Raw genomic sequence first — 20,517 nt, forward strand, 5'->3', positions numbered from 1 at the left:
AGCGCTATCCTCACCCACAGATTATATCTTCCGTCTAGATGATACAGTACCCAGAGGGACCATAAAACACTTGACTCTACACAATGCCAAAAGCAATGGATGGACTCCTTCAGTTCAGCTGTGGGAAGGAAGGTGGAGTGTGGGTGGGGATATTTCAACCCAGTTGGCGATATTCTTTAGAACAAACAGCTCTGGGCTGGGGGACAGTGGGAAGTTGTGACTATATAGCATTCTATCAACTCTAGGGAAGTTTAAGATAAGCTTGGCTTAAGTGATTTATAAAGCCATGCAGTCTAAAAAATGAGCACCATTGCAGTCCATACCTTCCTGCCGGCTCTGTTGTTGTGAAGATTCATCAGGGCTCTGGCATCCTTTCCTTTCCTTTCCTTGGCATCCACAAACGCTCGGGCAAATTTGATCCCATAGTCAATGTTATCACTGCAGCCACCCCAATCGAAAGTGCCCTTGCTGTCCTTGGCGGTCCCCTTCTTCTTTGGATCACAGGAACAGGATCTTAATTCTCCTTGGCTACAGGCCCTGGTGATGGCAAATACAACTCCAGCTGAGGAGATGGCGTAAACAAAGGCAGATTCCCGACTACCTGAAACAAAAATGCTTTTCTTAAAAGTGGTCTGGAATTGCTAGTTCTGCACATGATGGCTGTTGAATGCTTGTTCTGCCTCTGACATACTTCGCCATTAGACAGAAAGATATTGGTGTTCTTGAACGCTTCTTTTCTGGAGCCAAAGCTCTTTCTTTAGTATGAACCATCTCCATCTAACATAAGCTTTTGTCAAGTTAGATATCGGTATGACAACTATCGTTAAAGCACATATATAGACTATAAAAGAAGATGCAGCCAAAGCCCGCCTTTCCCAGCTCCTGGCTTCACATCAGTCTCATACGTGTGCTTTGCTTTAACCTCGAATCCTATATGCCCTGAAAGAGAGGAGCGTAACACCTCCAGGTCTTGGTTTCTTTATCTGTAACATACAGTCTGAATTTCATATTGTGGTATTCATACTACTACAGCTCTCTTTGAAAAAATCTTCCAAACCTCCTGGCATTACTGAGAACACTCATATGCTTTTAAATGATCAAGATCGAAATACTGAATTCAAAGAAATCGAAGGGCTGAGGTGGGAAGAGAATTCAGGCAGTAACCAGACCTGCGTGCGCGTTAACACCGGAGAGCTTTGGCTTGGCATCAACATTCACAAGTAATTGAGAGATTGTTGAAGGCAATATGCAATATCCTTGAGTTACATCCTATGTCTAACTATTAAGGTGAATTTACTTTCTTCTGGAACACCTGCACTAATCACTGGTATTGGGTGAAAGACAGTGAAAAGCTTTTCTTTGGTTTTTCTGGAAGGAAACAAATTTACCGCCTATAATTAGACTTGGGCAAGAACCCTTTGGGGTGCTTTCTTAGAATTGTTCTTTATTAGAGCACAGGCTACTTTCACTTACAGGCTGAAAGGTACATATTTCAGTGCAATAACTACATTAAATTATTTTAATAATCTGTAGTAACTCATAACACAGTGTTGTGGTATAGTGACAGATATAAGGCTCTTTAGGGTCCGTGTGCACCTCATTTTTCAAATGGAGCTGTATTTCATTGTTATTAGCATGCCTTTTTATTAATGGTTGCTGTAGCAAATATATTAACAATCAAAATAGAAGCTGAACAACCTAATGCCAGTGCAAGGCAGAAAATGGAGAGCCATTTGGTGATTCAATATGTCAAGACGAGTGTGACTTTTTGAACCACACAGCTGGGAGAACAAACCACCTTTTCGCATCGAAGCCCTGCTTGTTTCCGTTTGTCATTCAGTGCTAAAATTTATTATACGTCCTTTGCAATATTTGCTCTGCTAGTCTCATTATTAAAAATCAGGAAAACATATCTACACCATATTATATGGCACTTACCTCAGCCTTCAAAAAACATCTCCCCTGAAACCGCTAACCATCAAAAGAGGAATCAATCATGCCGTGTAGTTAGGTAAAATCAATTATATGAATATTTGCCATAGGTAGCAGGTAGCACTCTCCAGAGAGAAATGTGATGGTCATGGGAGCTGTTTTAAAGAGTCCCAGATCATATTATAAGGATCAGAGGTTTTCTAAGTGGAATTGAGATGTTTTATAAAAGATGATGACTAATAGATGCCAATGTGGCTTCATCTCAGGTAGTGGCTTTCAGATAAATAAAATTTTGTTCTACTCATTTTACAGTTTAGGAAAATACCTTGTCCACAGTTATCCCATCGATGTGCTAACGCCTGGTTTGGGATTTGGAGTTCAGTGCCCACAATGAGAGATATCACATAGGGGAAAGTTTCCAAATGATGAAGGTATTTAGCACTAGTCTTATTTTTTAAGGAGAAAGAAGAGAAATTTTATGAGGTGGTCTTTTAGGGGAAAGGTATGGAAGATGTGGATGATAGAATGTCAGAGACCAGACAGTCTTTTGAAAGTAATGGAGGAATAAATTGTCTAGGCACAGAATTCATTCTGGCATAACCTGCAAACAATTACATTAACTAGTTGGCTGAAAGAAGAAAAACCCCTTAAAATCTGCTCTATTTCATAAATAATTTCCAAAGCAAAAATATTGCCCTTCTAAATACTAGTCATTTATTATTCAAACACGTGACTAAATAGCTAGATGTTTGTTTATTTATTTAAATAAAAAATTTAGCACATTGACTTTTCATTTACCTCCAGATGTTCTGGTATCATGTAGATATGGCCTTAAGATGTTTTCAGTTAAGTGTCTTAGATGAATCACGAAAATGCTATGTGTGAAATAGTAGCACATTTCAAGAGTTGGCTTCGTAACAAAACAAATTTTGATTTTGGGCCTCTTCTTAGAAAAACTGATTCTTTTTAAAGCCATCACAATATGAATCAAAATACAAATATAAATGGTGATATTTATACTTCCTGATGTGTTACTATTGAAGTTTTTCTAATTTTTGGATTGAGATAAGTCAAGCAATGTCTCAAGTGCATAGGCACAGTTTTTGTTTGGGGTGGCAGATTGTTACTTGGGAGGGCAAAACACTAGAAGTAGGCTTTCTGGAAAGTTATGGGTTGTTCAACTCTTTTAAAATACTTGCCTTTTTTATTTTTACGTTTACAAGTATGAGACCTAGTCACCTTTTTTGTTTTTTAAGGCTTACTCTGGAATTCTGGAGGTACATTCTTACAGGAATATTTTTGGGGTTACTAGTTCTGTCTAAGTTTCTCTGCCTGTGACTGGTCATAATCTGTTGAGTGAATGAATTACAAAGCTTCCTAAAAATTGTTCTCACTCTAGTTCTCTGAAGCAAAAGAGGTAAAAGTTCTCCATTTCTCTGTAACTATGGAAGATGTTAGTAACTTTATGGTCTCCCTGTAAGTGTGTTGCCCTTTGCCTTTCCTATTCATCTATAAGGTCATTGAGGGATCCAAAGGATAGTTCTTCACAACTCTAAGATGTGATTTTCCCTCCAAGCAATTAATTTTAAAACTCTTTGCAGAGCTTCATTGGAATTTCATGATTATTTCCAGGAGTAGCCACCTTAGGCCAAATTCAGCCCTCCCATAAGCAACACAAAATCATCACTGACAGTCACAGAAATTTACATAAATGTCCAGGAAGAAGTCTGGCCTTCTGTGAAGAATGGAAAGAAATTGTGTAGCATGAGTGTTTTAAGTTCTGAGTACTTTGACAAAGCATTCTGCTTGATCCGAAAGAGCTCTGAAGGAAGTACCAGTTAGAAACTCTTCTTTACCTGAGGCCCAAAGTCAAACTAGTTGAGCTTCCTCTAGTTCTAACCTTTTCTCTCTCAGCAACTCTACAGTCCTGAAGAAACAAACACTGCCAAGATTTAAAGTATTTTATGAATGAATCCCCAGCTTTGGGAGATATACTATCTTTAAGATCAGTGGTCAAAATTGCTTCCTTTGATTTGTGATCTAAAGGTTTTTTTTTTTTTTTTCACTCTGGAGACATCTTAATGGATTTCCATAGACAGAATCTAGAAGTGATCATTCTGTAAATGAGAAGTACACTTAATTTGTAATCATTGGAAAATGGTTGTGAGCGCTTTGAAAAGGAAAAATCCTGATACGTTTTAAATACCAAGAGCCTGTACATAATACATCCAAAGATTTCTCGTGCTAGATATTTGCAAACTGTCTGTGACAAGGTCCAGCACTTTAATTGATTCACTGGTGAGCTAATCTAGGTGAAGTCTTAAAATTCCATGTAGCTGAAATTGACTATTAACCTTTCAAAAATTTGCGATGTCATATCGAAACTCCAAAAGGAATGCAGAAGAATATAGTTCTCAAACTGGAGAATTAAATTGCAGAATATCGCAGTAAATTAACTTTAGGGATACACTAAGAGTGAGAGTACTACGCCCTTGGGGGATTTTAGAAGCATTCAGTTATGCATTTGGCCTCATAAAACCCTAGGGCTGTGATGATTACATGATAGGAACACCCTCTGTTAAGCATTACCAAGTGCACAGTCTGGATGATTTTCTTAGGAATGGGGGGAGGTGGGAAAAAACAAGTGTGAAGTTTCCTGTTTCTGGTGTTCGCACAGAACCTGTTACGTTTTCAGTCGGATTTCCCAGAAACAAATGGGCCATGCTACTTCTTGAAGAATGTTGATAAGAATGCCAGGTTAGGGGATGGATATTTTTGAAAATCTGATCTTCAGTTAATTTTCTGATTGTGTACCAGCTAGGGAGCCACTTCCCATATTCAGAACTTTTAAGAAGTTTATTATGTAATTAGATAATATTTGATGCTCCTTGTAAGTGAAAAAAAAAAAAAAAACCCAAAGACAAAAAGTTCTATTCCTGGTTTTCACCCCTACCCTCCATAAAAATCCTGCCTAAAATGTACTGGGAAACCCTGGCCTGGTGGCAGAGTGGTCAAGTTCGCACGCTCTGCTTTGGCGGTCGGGTTCACCGGTTTGGATCCCAGGTGCGGACCTATGCACCACTTGTCAAGCCATGCTGTGGCAGGCGTCCCACATATAAAGCAGAGGAAGATGGGCATGGATGTTAACTCAGGGCCAATCTTCCTCAGCAGAAAAAGAGAGGAGGATTGGTGGCGGATGTTAGCTCCAGGCTAATCTTCCTCAAAAAAAAAAAAAAGTATCTGGAATAGGTACTCACTAAGAGTTCATCCATTCATTTGTTCAACCATTCAATGACTGAATGGTGCCTGCAACATACAAGGTATCAAACAAGGTGCAAGGAAGACAGGCTAGTCCCTGCCTTACAGAATTTACAATCTACTGAAAAAAATGTTGAATTTAGATACACAGTGACCCAAGGCCGAGTAGCTGAATGGAAGGTCAAAAGTGGTGAACAAAGATTTGTCTCTGCTTCTTCATAAACCCTTACGTTGTGTTTTCGTAATAATGAGCATCTTTGGCTAATAAAAGATTTGGGCATTCCATCCTGATCTTCAGCTCAAATCCTTCTTTAAGTTCAAGTCCCAGAAAGAAGAGTGAAAAAATGGCAAAAGAGCCCTCTGGCTGTTTCCTCCTTTCTCCTAGGGACAAAATCTGAACCTGAAGGGACAGGCAGAGTTGTGACACAACACAATGGACAGAGCAAAGAGTAAAAGGACATCAGCCTGGGGCACTACATCCTAATCTATGTCAGGCCTCCTGTAAAACTTTAGACAAGTTCTTTGATTTTCTCTAGTCCTCTTCTACAAAACAGGGACAATGCTACCCAAGAGAACAAGCTTCTGACTGAATCAAATGCAAGAAAAGATGAGCAGAGACTTTGAAGACCCAGTAAGGAGTGGTGTGTGAGGGGAGAGCCTGGGGAGTTGCATGAAGGTGGGAGACTTACTTCGGAGCAGGACCCTGCCGAAGAGGCTGTGATCCCTGTCCAGGGTGTTGCAGTTCCAGCGGTGCTGGCGGAACTGGTGTTGGCACTCTGCTGTCCACTCGGCCACGCCCAGGCCAATGGCACGCATCACGTCTGGGTGTCGGTGGCACAGCTGCCGCTGGCGGCTCACCAGACCTGGCACATTGTCACACATCACCCTGGAGGCCCCGCCTGTAGCTCTCATGTACCTGGGAAGAGCCAGCACAGAGGTGAGGACAGCAGAAACAGCGGGGCCCTGCTGCCGTGAATCCGGGGAGACCGAAGAGTTCAAAATACGTTTCAAAGATGAATTCCTTATTCTTTTTGGGATATTAGAAAGCAAAGGTTATTTAATTTTAGTCCAGTGGAGAAGTGGTATGACAGGCCTGGTGAGTGACCTAGTAGAAGCTACCCCTAAATGGAGTAATCACTGTCTCTTGGACATGAAGCCAGAGCCACCAGAGGATGCTCTGGCCAGGGTGGCAGAGGCAAGGTCTGCAGTCAGGGGATGGAACAAGGGGGAGGGGCAACATGTTTTGGGAAGAGTGACTCGAAGACTTTTCCCAAGAAGGCTCTGATCTCAGTGACACAATGTGTCTGGACTTGGCTTCGGCTTGACCTTTAGAAGCTTCTCGCTCCCATTTATTTGACCTAATGTTTAAGTGTCTTAAGAAACTGTCTGTATCTGTCTAATCAACACCTGTTGGTATCTGATGGTATCTCCTCACAGACAAGCTGTTCTTTCCTTACCAAAGAATCTTTTAAATATTTCCATTTTTCAGCTCTTTTTGGCTTTTATAGAGAACCTTTGGAAAAAATTCTATTGTTATTAAGGACACTAAATGTTTGGAAGAATCAAACAGTGTTATAGCTCCATAAAGTACTTTTGAAAAGAAACTTTAACAAAAAATTACATCATCATCTCTACCCAGATGTTCTCTATTAGTTGTGAAATGTTTAGAAAGGTACCTTTTATATAACCCAAGCTGCCATAGGTGTCTTTTGAAGCGATCAAACAAGGAGAATGTCTTTTTCTTGTATTTTCATTATTTTATATGATCATAAAATCGTTACAGCTGTGACTTCCAAAAAATATATTTAAATGACAGCTGAGAGACAATGTGACAAAAAGCCTGGGCAATAAATAATGTTTATACACCCATGGAAACAGAAATAGTCATTTTATTGAAAAATGGTCACTCTGATAAATCAATCTTTGATCCTGTGTCAGCAATGTCAAGGCTTAAACGCCTTCCTGTTCAAAGCGGCTTAGAAGGATTGAACCCCTCTTCCCATCAACGCTTTGCCTTGCTCTTTTGAAGAGCTCCAGTATCTTCCTAAAGTTCCCTGCTCTAGTCTTTCATTTGGCTGAGACTCCTTACTTTTGCTGGATTCTTTAAAAAGCCCACGATAACAGGTCTTTTTGAATCAGTATTTTAACACGTGTTGCAAATTTTTAGGTACAAGGTACAGAGCTCTCAACTCCAACTCTTTTCAAGATCAGGAGGTCGGGAGACGGAGAAGAGTTGCTGGGTGGAGAGGAATCTCTCTTTTGAACTTTTAACGATAAGACCTGTTACTATCAACGTTCCTTCACCAAGCAAAATGAACTGCAGATCGACGTCCAAAGGACATAGCAACGTTACTCTGGAGTGACTGGTTTTGAACAGGGTAACATCTTAGAGCCCCTGGGATCTGGAGCTTCGCATTAAGGCTGTAGTCGCTACCTGGAGGCAGCAAAATGTTCTTCCGCCCCACTGGGGTGAAGCATTAGGAATGTGGAAGGACGAGAAATAATGGAAAATCACATGCTTTGGGTTCTACTGCTCCTGGCTGCCTGAATTGGCCCGACAGTTATCTTGAGGCAGTTTTTTGGGGGGAGGGAACGGGGGGGGGGGTGGAGGAGACGGTTGTAGTTTTCAAGGTGAATTCCCTCACACACACAAGCACACGCGCACACACACACAGACACGTCTGTGCTAGAGAGCTAGAGACCCGGCTAGCGCGTCTCTCAACGGGATAAGAAATTGGCTGATTTTGCTGTCGCTCAGCTGGATCCAAATAAACCAGACATCTGAGCTCTCATGTGAGGGGTAATGTGGGGTTTTTTTGGAGTTGTCAAAGCTGGAATAGACACCCGAGGAAAAGCGAAGGGGCTCGGGATGGGGCGATGAGAGGGTAGTAGCCGGGGTTTGGGCCCGAATCCACGACTGCTGCGGCCGCGGGGAAGCGCCGCCGGGAACGCTCTATGTGGCCAGCGCGGTCCCCACACCCATCTCCAAAATTCCCCCGCGCCCGTGTGCGTGGACTTACCACCATGAAGAGCTGACCTCAGGGGTGAGCCAGGTCAAGAGCAGAGGGAGCCAGAGCCAGATTCCACCGAGAGGGGCGTTCATATTAACCCCCTTGCGTCCGCATCAGGTCAGACTCCGTGTGCGGGCGCCATGCGTGCCCGGAGCAGAAGCGCTCAGCGCCGGGAGCGCCTCGTCACGGCAGCCGGCGCCTCGCCGCGCCCCCGCCCCCCGCCCGCGTCTGCGGCGAGTGGCGAGACTCGCTGATAAAGTTTCAAACGACCAGCGGGGCGAGCGATAAAGGCCAGCCCGAGCCGCCTCGCCCACAGCCCAATTCCCCAGGCGCGGTGAGCGCGGGCAGCAGGAGAGCTCTGCGCACCTCCCGCGCGCCCCTGTCCGTTCAGCTCGCCGCCTGGGCGCAGCCGAGGGAGGGGGCGCTGCGCGGGGACGAGGTGTGGGGGGGGGGCGCGGGTTTTTATACGAGGGTGGATGAAATGATGGCAAGAGATGTCTGCGGGTGAGGTAAAGCAGGGAAGGAAGAACACCTCTGCGTGGCCTCGAGCACCCGCGGAGGCAGGCACCTTTCGGGAAGCTCCCAGCCAAAGAGCATCAGTAGGCTCTGCCCACAGGACCGCGCGTTTCAGATAGTCAAGGCGACCCTCTGTTAAACAGAAGACCCTGAGCGTGCAATGTGGGGAAATGAAGGAGAAGATGCAAGAATCTAGAGATGATTTTCAACTCATTGCTCCGCTTCTCTCCCTAACTCCGAGAGGAAGAGCGAGCATTTGTAAATTTGGGGCTGCCGAATCTGCGCAGGGAAAGGTTGGGGAGGGAGGAGCCAGGCCTCAGGGCAATGAAGACCTATGGCCTTGATTCCTTGGTGCTGGGCTTATACACAGAGCTCTCAGGGAGGGGAGCCAGGAGGGTCCAAGACCCTCCGGACCTCACCCTAGCCGTCCTCGGCCAAAGCGTCCGGGGAAGATGCGCTGTGGAGCGCCAAAGGTCACGTAGGAGGAACCGAGGCAGCGAGGAGCCCGCCGGGGGATCTGCGCCCCAGCACTGGTCTCGCCTCCCGCCGCCCCGGCGCTCAGCCTTTGCGCCTTGCGGAGGTAAACGGACCCTTGATGCTGGATCTGGGCCCCCGCAAAGCCGAGAGAGAGAGAGTCTCGGCCCGCGGGTGGAGTATCTTGAGCAGCAACTGGCTTGTAGCCCCGCCGTTTATCACCGGAAAGGAAGGAAGACCAGGAACTCGCGGCGGCCGTGAACTGTTCCATTGCTCTTTTCCTGGGGCGGAGGGACCCGCAGCCCGCCCCGGGAGCGTGCCTTGGGGAACCGGGATTGTGTGTGTGTGTGTGTGTGTGTGTGTGTGTGTGTCGGAGCGGGGCTGCGGGTGGGGGTGGGGGTGGGGGTGGGCGCCGCACTGTTCGAAGTGAGTGGAGGGGTGGTGGTCCAGATAGGAAGGACCCGCTCTCCCCACACCCACTCCTACGGCCTGGACTGGCTGAGCATCAACCCTCGCCGGGTGCGAGCGCGGTGAGAGGCTGGACGGGGCGAAGCTTAGAAACGCCAAAAACCTGAAAGATGCTGTCATCGCCAGCCCCTTTCCCTTCACCCCCACCCCCACCCCGCCGGTCCCTGGCAGGTCCGGCCCCTCCCAGGCTGACCCAGATACATCCCCGTTTGGGTCCGGAAAGGGAGGGGAGGGAAACAAGCACCGCGCCACCCACGACTCGGGAAGAGCAGGGCTCTGCGCCAGGGCCGCTCGTATCGCTGGGCCGCGACCCAGGGGAAGTTCTGGTCAGTCTGTGCCGGTCGTGAGGGAGGGCGCGGGATGTGTGGGGGGTGCGTTTCTGCTCGCAGTATGTGCACACGCTGGTGGCGCGGGAGGCGGGGGGGGGGGGGGGGGGGGGGGGGGGGGGGTGATGTGATAGGCACCAAACAGCAACAAATATCTCATTTACCTCTATGCTTATGCTTCTAAACCTCTTCCCAGGATGAAGCAGAATAAACTAAAATTTACTTCCGCCCTCCTTTGTGCACAGTTTCTTACAGTAAATCCAGACACTTGGGACATGTAGAAGAGGTTAGTGGCCCCAGAGGAACCATAAGTTGCCAAAATTTCACTTCTACTAGTGAATAATGTAGGGGTATAGATGTGTGTGTTGGGAAAGGTAGGCAGTTGTGTGTTTTTCTCTCATGGACAGTGAGACCTGAAACTACCTAAAAAACTCCTCAACTCAAAGTTCCACCCACCTCAGCACATCATGTCCTCACAGCTAAGGGGAGTTACAAATATGGAGCACGACCGTCAGCTTAGAGGCCCTTCCTCTCCACCCAGGGGATTACTGAGTGGCCAGGAGATCTGCCCTTCAGTTGCTGGTGAGGCCAATGGAATGACCTAAACCTGAAACAGACCTCCTGGAAAAAGAACAGACCATCCCCAAAACTAATTAAATCCACTCCAAAGGACTTCATCCTGGGGCAGGAAAAGAAGTACCACATGACTTGCAGAGTCTTGGTGAAAGGCAAAAGGCTGAAAAAGTTCAAGAGAAGCTAAATCCAGATGTGAAAAAAGACCCACCCAAACACCCCTTCCTGACCTGTCTAGAGTCTGGACCAGATGACTTGTCTCTTCCAGATCTGTGATTCCATTTCCCTCACATTCTCCACCCTTGTTCACTTATGACCCATTATTAGTCTGTGCAACTTCTCTTCCTGCCCAACAGGTCTGACTTTCCTCCCTCCTCATCTGTACCTGTTCTCTTGATGGGCCCTTCACTTTGAAGTTCACTACTAGAAGAAGTTGGGAAATGCTCAAGAAAATTAGGAGGGAAGAAAGTTATTGCAAATGTCACTTCTCTTGCAATAAAAACTACCATTCTAAAGAAGGGTTAATAAATAATGAAGTAAATTGCATATGACTTCAGCCTTGCTATATAGCAGATGATGAGGTAAGGAAAAGGCTTCAGAGTGCCTTTAGATCTATGAATTTAATGTCTCATTTTTGGTTTATTCAATGAGAAATCTCAGAATTGACTGTAAAACTCATTTACAGTATACAGAACCCAATTCTCTTTCTGGAGATTACTGTTAGTTTGCTTGTAACTTCAGTATAGCATTGTAGCCAAATGAGTCAGTCTATTTTCTTAGTTAGATCCATTGTTTGTCTAATCTCCCAGGGCAGAGAGAGAACTAATTTACTACCAAACCATCTCCACCCTTTAAAAATGGAGAGTTACTTCTTCGACCAAATAGTCATTTGTCTTTCAGTCTGAACTGGCTTCTTCCTAAGGCAATGACTCTTAGTTTAGCTACTCACTAACCAATGATTCAAAGGTCCAGCATCTCCAGTTTAGATTCAGTGACCTTAAGAGAGAACACTATGTATTAACAGGACAGATCAAGGATGGGAAAGAAAAAAAAGATATTTTTTTTCTTTCTAAATCTCTGAGTATCATATACATAACAACATAGATTACATATCAAACAACATAGAATATACATCATTAAAACTTTTTTACATGCTAAGTGTATGTAACTAAAGAGTATCATATACATAACAACATAGGTTAACTTTGAAATTTGAAGTTTGTTTTCAATGCTCTTAAAAGCTTTTCATTGCCCCCTTTCCCTTTTAGTCACTCCTAAAATTTTTATGAAGCACACACACTAATTCTTTGTCAGAAACTGCTTTTAGGAAAAGTTCTAATATCAGTGCTTTAAATCTCAGTGTGCAATTAAATTCATGTGCACCAAAGACTTGCTTCCAGCCATGAGAGAGTAACAGGTACTTATCTTGTTCTCCTAGTGAAAAAACAACTCTAAGACTGGACAAAACTATATGAGGCAAATCTTTTCAGGCACTGGATAATAGGCAGCACATAGCTGTGATCTTTGAGAGACAAGAGACATATGAGGTGTGCTCTAAAACTATCCCATACTCGTCCCGGTTTTGCTGCTGAAGGGCACTTTTTTCTGTGGTGCAAGGAAGTGGAACCCAAGCAAAGCAGTAGTCTCAATTAATTAAGGAGGGACAGACTGGAGTTTTGGGCTGTTGAGGCAGCTGAAATTGGCAGGGTAGCATACCTAAAAATAGGTAGCTGTGAAAAAGGGGACCCCAAAAGTCTACATGGAGATTCACTTCGGGTCCTTGGCCAAGAGCTGGACTTAATATAGACAAGACAAGACTCTACAAGGCCTAGCAGAGATTGCCATCCTCATGTCATGCAGTGTTGAGAGACACTGGAGTTCCAGCTCAATGGGGTGGAGAGACCTCATTAAGCATTTCAGGCATTCACTTGAGATGCTAGAAAGGCCACCCCTTTAAAGTAAGGGTCATGCTTTAGTGCAAAAGCATGTTGTAGGACAAAATTCAAAATTTTGTTTCCCCTATCACATGCTCTAACAAAGAATAAAAACAAACCAGACAGGCCAAGGGGAATTTATAAGAATAAAATCAACACTCATTAAAGAAAGATAACATTGTATCATTTAGAGTGTCAAGCATACAATAAAAAATAGGCAAGTGAAAAACCAGAAAAATGTGACCCATACTAGAGAGAAAGTAGTCAAAGAAATTGACTCTGTGATGACTCAGATGTAGAAACTGGCAGGAAAGAAATTTTAAAGTAGCTCTTATAATTACGTTCAAGTATTTAACGGAAAATATGGTCACAATGAACAAATAGATGGAGAATCTCAGTAGAGAAATCAAAGTTGTAAGGTATAACTGGAGGGCCAGCCCTGGTGGCCTAGTGGTTAAGTTTTGCATGCTCTACTTCGGCAGCCTGGGTTTGGTTCCCAGGTGTGGACCTACACCACTTGTCAGTGGCCATGCTGTGGCAGCAGCCCATATATAAAAAGAGGAAGATTGGCAACAGATGTTAGCTCAGTGTGAATCTTCCTCAGAAAAAAGAAAAAGAAATAATTGAAAATCTAGAACCAAAAGGTACAAAGTCTGAAATGAAAAATTTACTGAATGGGCATAACAATGGAATGGATTTGTCAGGAGAAAGGGACAATGAATTTAAAGATAGAGGACATCTAATCTGAAGAACAGAGAGAAAGAATATTGAAAATTAAATAAATTTTACCTCAGCTATCTGTGGAACAACACCAAACAGTCTAATATATGTGCAAGTGGAGTTCTAGAAGGAAAGGAGAGAGAAATTGGGACCCAAAAATATTTGAATAAATACTGCACCAAATTTGTCAAATAAGATAGAACACATTAATTTACAGACCCAAGAAGGTCAGAAAACCCCAAGCAGAATGAATACAAAGCATATCACACCTGTATACATCATGATCAAACTGTTTAAAACCAAAGATGAGGAGAAAAATCTTTAAAGTAGCCAGAGGGAAAAGATACATTAAAAACAGGGTAACAAGAATATGAATTACAACTGACTTTTCAGTAGCAATAATGGAAGTCCTAAGACAATGGAGCAACACCTTTAAAATGCTGAAAGAAAAAATCGTCCACACAGAATTCTATAATCAGTGAAAATACCTTTCAAAATTGAAAGAGGAGCTCTTCTTTTGTTTCTTCTCCTTCCTCTTATTTTGGGAATAAGGAATAACACTTCATGAGTAAGGGAAAACTGAAACAGAACAGCCCCAAGAAAGTCTAAAACTAACTCTTAACAGGATCAAAGTGAGCCCAGGGTACTCTATTTACAAGCCAAAAGAAAACTCAACTCTCCTTGGAGGAAGATAATATCATTCAGTGTCTCTACAAATTTTCATCCATTATATCCAGCATCAAATCTAAACATTACAAAAAACAAAAACCTACCAAGCAAATCAACAGAAAATAGAAGTAGACCCACAAGTAATTTAGAATTTTGATTTATCTGAGAAGGACTCTAAAATAATTAAAAGTTTAAAGTTCAAAAGATAACAGATAATTTCAGCTGAGAACTGGAACCCATTTGGAAGACCTAAATAAAAATCCTAGAACTGAGGGAGGAGAAGGGGAGCTATGACTGAAATTAAGAATTAGATGGATGGGTTGAGGAACTATCTATAAGCACACATGGACTAGTAAAGTAGAAAAGAGGTCAATAAAAAGTATCCAGATTAATGCACAGAGAGAATTAAAAGGATATAAAATACAGAAAATAAAATTAGAGATATAGAGTGGAAATGTCTAACCTAGTTGTAATTTGAGATCTAGAAGAAGAGGAGAGAGAGAATAAGACTAAAGAAATATTTCCAACTGAGAATTTTCCAAAATGGTCAAAGAAATCAAACCACATATTCAAGAACTCTACAAACTTGATGAAGAATAAATAAAGGGAAAACCATACTTAGGCACATCACAGTGAATTGCTGACAGAGATATGGAAAAAATATTAAAGCTGCACAAAACAACAGACACAATATCTTCATGAGAGAAACCATAAGATATGGCCGACCTTTCAACAGAAACTATTGAAATCAGAAGGCAGTAGAATGACACCTTTTAAAAGGGGGGGCTGTGGGGGGACTGCCAAACTGGAATTCTGTAATCATTGTAAAGATGCTTCAAAAATGAAGACAGAAATAAAGATACTTTCAAACGAAAGTTGAGAAAATAAGTATCAAGCCAGTTCTTTAGGCTGAAGGAAAATTATACCAGATGGTATTATAGAATTGCAGGAAAGAATGAACAGTGGGAAGGGTAAATTTGTGGGAAAAAATAATATTGAATGTTAGAACAACAATTACAATATCTTGTGAGGTTTAAAACATGTAGAAGGAAAATATATGAAATCACCAGGACAAAAAGCAGGAGGGGACTCTGATTCCAGGTGAAATGGAATAAGTATATTCTATCCTGTCTCTCTGACTGAATACAGCTATACAAGTTGGAAAGAATGCATGGAGAAGCAGTTTGAGGACTCTGAAAAGTAAAGTGGTAGCAGATGGACTGAGGAAGACTGAAATTTCAGATACTACACAATGATGATGAGTTTCTTATTTTATTCTCTGTGGCATCCTGCAGCCTGGACCCAAGGCAGCCAAAACCTTGAAGTGGAAACCTTGCATGGACAGAGAGACCTACAGGAAAATTCTCCAGAGAAGTTCTCTAGTTTGCATTCAAGGAACACAAAATGGACTCTTAACATACTCAGAGAGAGTGTGAGAAATCCCTGCAGCATCTCTACTCCGTTTCTCTCACACCTCAGACCCCTGGGAAGTACTGTGTTAATGTTGGCAGTAGTGACAAGGACAGCAGTAAGAGCCTACATGTGCCTACAAGATAGAGATAGGAAAATTCCTCTCCAAACAGAGGAACTCTGGTACCAAGAAGGTGGGATGAACTTCCATTGCTTTTTTCTTTCTTTCTCTTTCTCTTCTGCTGTGTGGTTCCAAACATGAGTGCAGTCACAGGAAGTGTATGGGAAAGTGAGATAACTAAAGCCACAGTATCTGGCTAGAGGACCAAACAGGGGAGTCCTTGAGAGCCATAAAATACTTGGAAAGTCTTGGAGAATGAAAAAATTGGGAAAATGATCCCATAAAATTATATGTGAACTCCTGAGTTTACCTCCCAAGCTGTGCACGTGTGGATCTGACTCTAAAGATCACACCAAAGACTTTGAGAAAAGAACTACGGGAGAGACCACCTCCCAGGTCCCAGACAAACCACTCGGTTTTAGATATGTGAGGGAGGCATGAATAACACTACAAAGGCTTTGAAAACTGAAATAATATTAGAACAAGAACCCAAGAAAGCTGGTCAGAATTTTGTCCTGAACCCAACCGGGTTGATTATACGCTAAAACAAGAATATCAACATTCTCCATAGGATTTAAACAACACCTAGAGTCTCTTAAAATTATATTCAAAATGTTCAGGATACAATCAAAATTACTTGGCATACAAAGAACCAGGAAAATTCTAACTCAAATGGGAAAAGACAATCTAGGAACACTAATTCCTAGATGGCATAGATGTTGAAATTATCAAAAACTTTTAAAGCAGCTATTATAAAAATATTCAAAGAAGGATGAATATTTTTGAAACAAACGCACAATAGAAAATAACAGCAAAGAAACACAAAATGGAAAGAGGAACCACATAGTTATAGAACTGAAAAATGTACTCACTATCTTTTATAGTGAGATGGTGAAATATCCATCATATCCGTCTCACTGGATCAGGCCAATATCAAAATGGAGATGACAGAGGAAAGTGTGAGTGAATCTGAAGAGAGATAAAGAGAAATTATCTAACCCTAACAACAGAAGAAACAAAAAGATTGAAAGGAAATGAACAAAGCCTCAGGGATCTCTGGAAGAATTCCACAAGATGTAACATTGCATCACGGGATCCTAGAAGGAGATGAGAAACAGTCCATTGCAGCAAAAAATATTTGCAGAAATAATGCCTAAATTTTGTCAAAGGCATAAACTTAGAGACTGTAAAAGTTCAGCAAATCCCAAATAGGATAAACCCAAAGAAATGCATGTCAAGACCCATCATAAAAAATTGCTGAAAGCTAAAGGCAAAGACCAAATCTTATAAGCTGACAGAGACAGAGGATGCGTTACTTACAGGGGATGATGATTTGAATGACTGTAGATTTCTTGCCAGAAATTATGAAAGCAGAAGGGAATGAAATATTTTTTTTAAGCTCTGAAAGAATAGAACCCTCAGTCCAGAATTCTATATGCAGTGAAAATATCTTTCATGAATGAAAGTAAAATAAAGACACTCTCAGATGAAGGGAGACAAAGAGAATTCATTGTCACTGGACCTGTTCTAAAACAAATGCTAAGGGAAGTTCTTAAGACAAAAGGGAAATGATACAAGAAGGTAACTTGGAAAATCTGGAATGAAGGAAAGGCAAGAGAAATGGTAAATATCTGGGTAAATACTGTAAACTTTCACTTCTCTCCAGTTATTTAAAATATGTTTGATGGTTGAAGGCAAAACTTGTAACACTGTCTGATGGTGTTTTCATGATATGTAGAGGTAGTACACAAACTACAGCATCAAGTGGGGTGGGGAAAGGCACTTACATGGTGATAACCTTCTACATTCCACTTAAAGTTATAAAATGTTGATTCTAAGTACACTGTAAAAAGTTTTGTATATATAACATAATTCCTATAACAAACACTAAAACTGTACAAAGAGATGTAACAAAAAACATAGTAAATTAGAAATGTTCAAATAATCCAAAAAAAGGCAGGAAAGGGGAACCAGAGGAATGAAAAACAGAATAAACAGGAAAAGTATAATTAAATGGTAGACATAAATCAAAACATATCAATAATTATATAAAATATATATGGTTCAAGCATAAAAAATTTTAAAAGATTGCATGAATAAAAACACAAGACTCAATTACATGCTGTCTACAAGAAACTCACTTCAAATATAATAATATAGCTAGGCAAAAAGCAGAAGGATAGAAAAAGATAATTCATGCAAAGTCTAATTAGAAGAAAGCTGAAGCAGGGGCCAGCCCAGTGGTGCAGCAGTTCAGTTTGTATGTTCCACTTTGGTGGCCCGGGGTTCACTGGTGCAGACCTACACACCACTTGTCAAGTCATGCTGTGGCAGGCGTCCCACATATAAAGTAGAGGAAGATGGGCATGGATGTTAGCTCAGGGCCCATCTTCCTCAGCAAAAAGAGGAGGATTGGTAGTGGATGTTAGATCAGGGCTAATCTTCCTAAAAAAAAAAAAAGAAAAGAAAGCTGAAGTAGATAGATCAATATCAAAGTACATATCTGAGCAAGAAAATTTTCCTGAGATAATTAGAGACACGACATAATGATGAAAGGGTCAATTCACCAAGAAATACAATCCTAAATGTGTATGCACCAAACAACAGACTTTCAAAATACATGAAGGAAAAATGGACAGAACTGAAAGAAAAAAGACAAATATATGATTATAGTTGGAGATGTCCGCACTCTCAGTAGTTGACAGAATGAGTAGACAGAAAACCAGCAAGCTACAGAACTCAACAACACCATCAACCAGCTGAATTTAGTTGACATTTATAGAATATATCCCTCTGCAACAGCAAAATATACACTCTTTTCCAGTGAACATTCACTAAGATAGATCATATGCTGTGAAATAAAACAAACCTTAACAAACTAAAAGAATTGAAATCATACAAAGTATGTTCCCTGATCATAATGAAATTAAATGGAAAATCAGTAAGAGAAAGAAATCAAGGAAATCTCCAAACCTTTGGAAATTAAGCAACATATCTCTAAATTATCTATGGGTCAAAGAAGAAGTCTCAAGGAATATTAGAAAATATTTTGAACTAATTAAAAATGATTATGAAACCATATTTAATATATATTCTAAGTCAAGAATACATAAAATCTCTAGGTTAGCCACTAAAGAAATAATACAATAAGTAAACTTTTCCAGTTATCTATTGCTGCATAACAAACGATCCCCAAAATTACTGCTTTTTAAAAATTGAGATAAAATTGACATACAACATTGTATTATTTTTAGGTATACAACATAATGATTTTATATACTATATATTATGAAATAATTACCACAATAAGTTTAGTTAACATCCATCACCACACATAGTTACAAATTGTTTTTCTTTCTTGTGATGAGAACTGTTAAGATCTACTGTATTAGCAACTTTCAAATATACAATACAGTATCATTAACGATAGTCACCATGCTGTATATTACATCTCCAGGACTTATTTATTTTATAACTGGGAATTTATACCATTTGACCACCTCCACCCCCCACCCCTACTCCCGCCCCACTGCCTCGGGCAACTGCCAGTCTGTTCTCTGTATCTATGAGTTGGTTTTTAGATTCCACATATATATGATCATACAGTATTTGTCTTTCTCTAACTTATTTCACTTAGCATAATACCTTCAAAGTCCATCCACGTTGTCACAAAAGGTAGTATTTCCTTCTTTTATATAGCTGAATAATATTCCATTGTGTGTATGTATGTGTGTGTGTGTGTGTGTATTCTTTGTCCATTCATCTGCTGTTGGACACTTAGTTGTTTCCATGTCTTGGCTATTGTGAATAATGTTGCAATGAACATAGGGATGCATATATTGTTTCAAGATAGTGATTTTATTTCCTTTGGATAAATGTCCAGAAGAAGAATTGCTAGATCATACAGTAGTTCTACTTTCAGTTTTGTGAGGAACCTTCATACCCAAAAGGGTTCCTTTTCTTCACATCCTCACCAACACCTGTTATTCTTGTCTTTTTGATAACAGCTATTCTAACAGGTAGGAGATGATATCTCATTGTGGTTTTAATTTGTATTTTCCTGATGATTAGTGATGTTGAACACCTTTCCATGGACCTGTTGCCCATTTGTATGTCTTCTTTGGAAAAATGTCTATTCAGGCACTTTGCCCATTTATTATTCAGATTTTTTGTTACTGCTGTATTTAGTTCTATGAGTTCTTTATATATTTTGGATATAACCACTTATCACATAAACGATTGCAAATATTTTCTCTCATTGCATAAGTTGTCTTTTCACTGTTCATGGTTTTCTTTATTGTACAGAATCTTTTGGTTTGATGTAATACCATTTCTTTATTTTTGCTTTTGTTGCTTTGCTTTTGGTGTCAGATCCAAAATCTCATTACCAAGACCAAGTTAATTTTAGTGAATGGTGTAAATAGTGATCCAGTTTCCTTCTTTTTGCATGTGGCTGTCCAGTTTTCCCAACATTTATTGAAGAGATTCTCCTTTCCCCATTGTATATTCTTGGCTCCTTTGTTGTAAATTAATTGACCACATATGCATAGGTTTATTTCTAGGATCTCTATTCTGTTCCACTGATCAGTGTGTCTGGTTTTTGCCAAGACCACTCTTTTTTGATTCCTATAGCTTTGTAGTTATCTTGGAATCAGAAAGTGTGATGCCTCCAGTTCCGTTCTTCTTTCTCAAGATTGCTTTGGCTTTTTGGAGTCTTTTGTGATTCCATAGGAATGTTAGGATTGTTTGTTCTATTCCTGTGAACAATGTCATTAGAATTTTTATACAGATTGCCTTAAATCTGTAGATTTCTTTCAGTAGTATGGGCATTTTAACAATATTAATTCTTCCAATTCATGAGCATGGAATATCTTTCCTTTTATTTGTGTCTTCTTCAGTTTCTTTCATGAATGTATTATAGTTTGTAGTGTACAGGTCTTTCACCTCCTTGGATAAATTTATTCCTAGGTATTTCATTCTTTTTGATGCAATTGTAAATGGGTTTTATTAATTTTTACTTCTGCTAGTTCATTATTAGTGTATAGAAATGCAATTGACTTTAGTATATTGATTTTTTATCCTATAAGTTTATTTATTAGTTCTTA

General features: G+C 40.9%; 1 protein-coding gene across 1 annotated transcript in view; it reads right to left on the reverse strand.

Annotated features, from left to right (window-relative positions):
• The window catches only part of WNT2 (Wnt family member 2), a 45,687-nt gene extending 37,192 nt beyond the window's left edge, over positions 1 to 8,495 (reverse strand). The window contains exons 1-3 of the mRNA XM_046669093.1: positions 8,211 to 8,495; positions 5,880 to 6,106; positions 324 to 601 (exon numbers count right to left, since the gene is read on the reverse strand). Of these exons, the coding sequence (XP_046525049.1) occupies positions 324 to 601; positions 5,880 to 6,106; positions 8,211 to 8,293 (588 nt within the window). The 5' untranslated portion in view covers positions 8,294 to 8,495. The remainder of the gene's footprint in view (positions 1 to 323; positions 602 to 5,879; positions 6,107 to 8,210) is intronic.
• Between the last annotated feature and the right edge of the window lie 12,022 nt (positions 8,496 to 20,517).

This window comes from Equus quagga, chromosome 8, assembly GCF_021613505.1.
Source record: "Equus quagga isolate Etosha38 chromosome 8, UCLA_HA_Equagga_1.0, whole genome shotgun sequence".
In the NCBI taxonomy this organism is placed as follows: domain Eukaryota; kingdom Metazoa; phylum Chordata; class Mammalia; order Perissodactyla; family Equidae; genus Equus; species Equus quagga.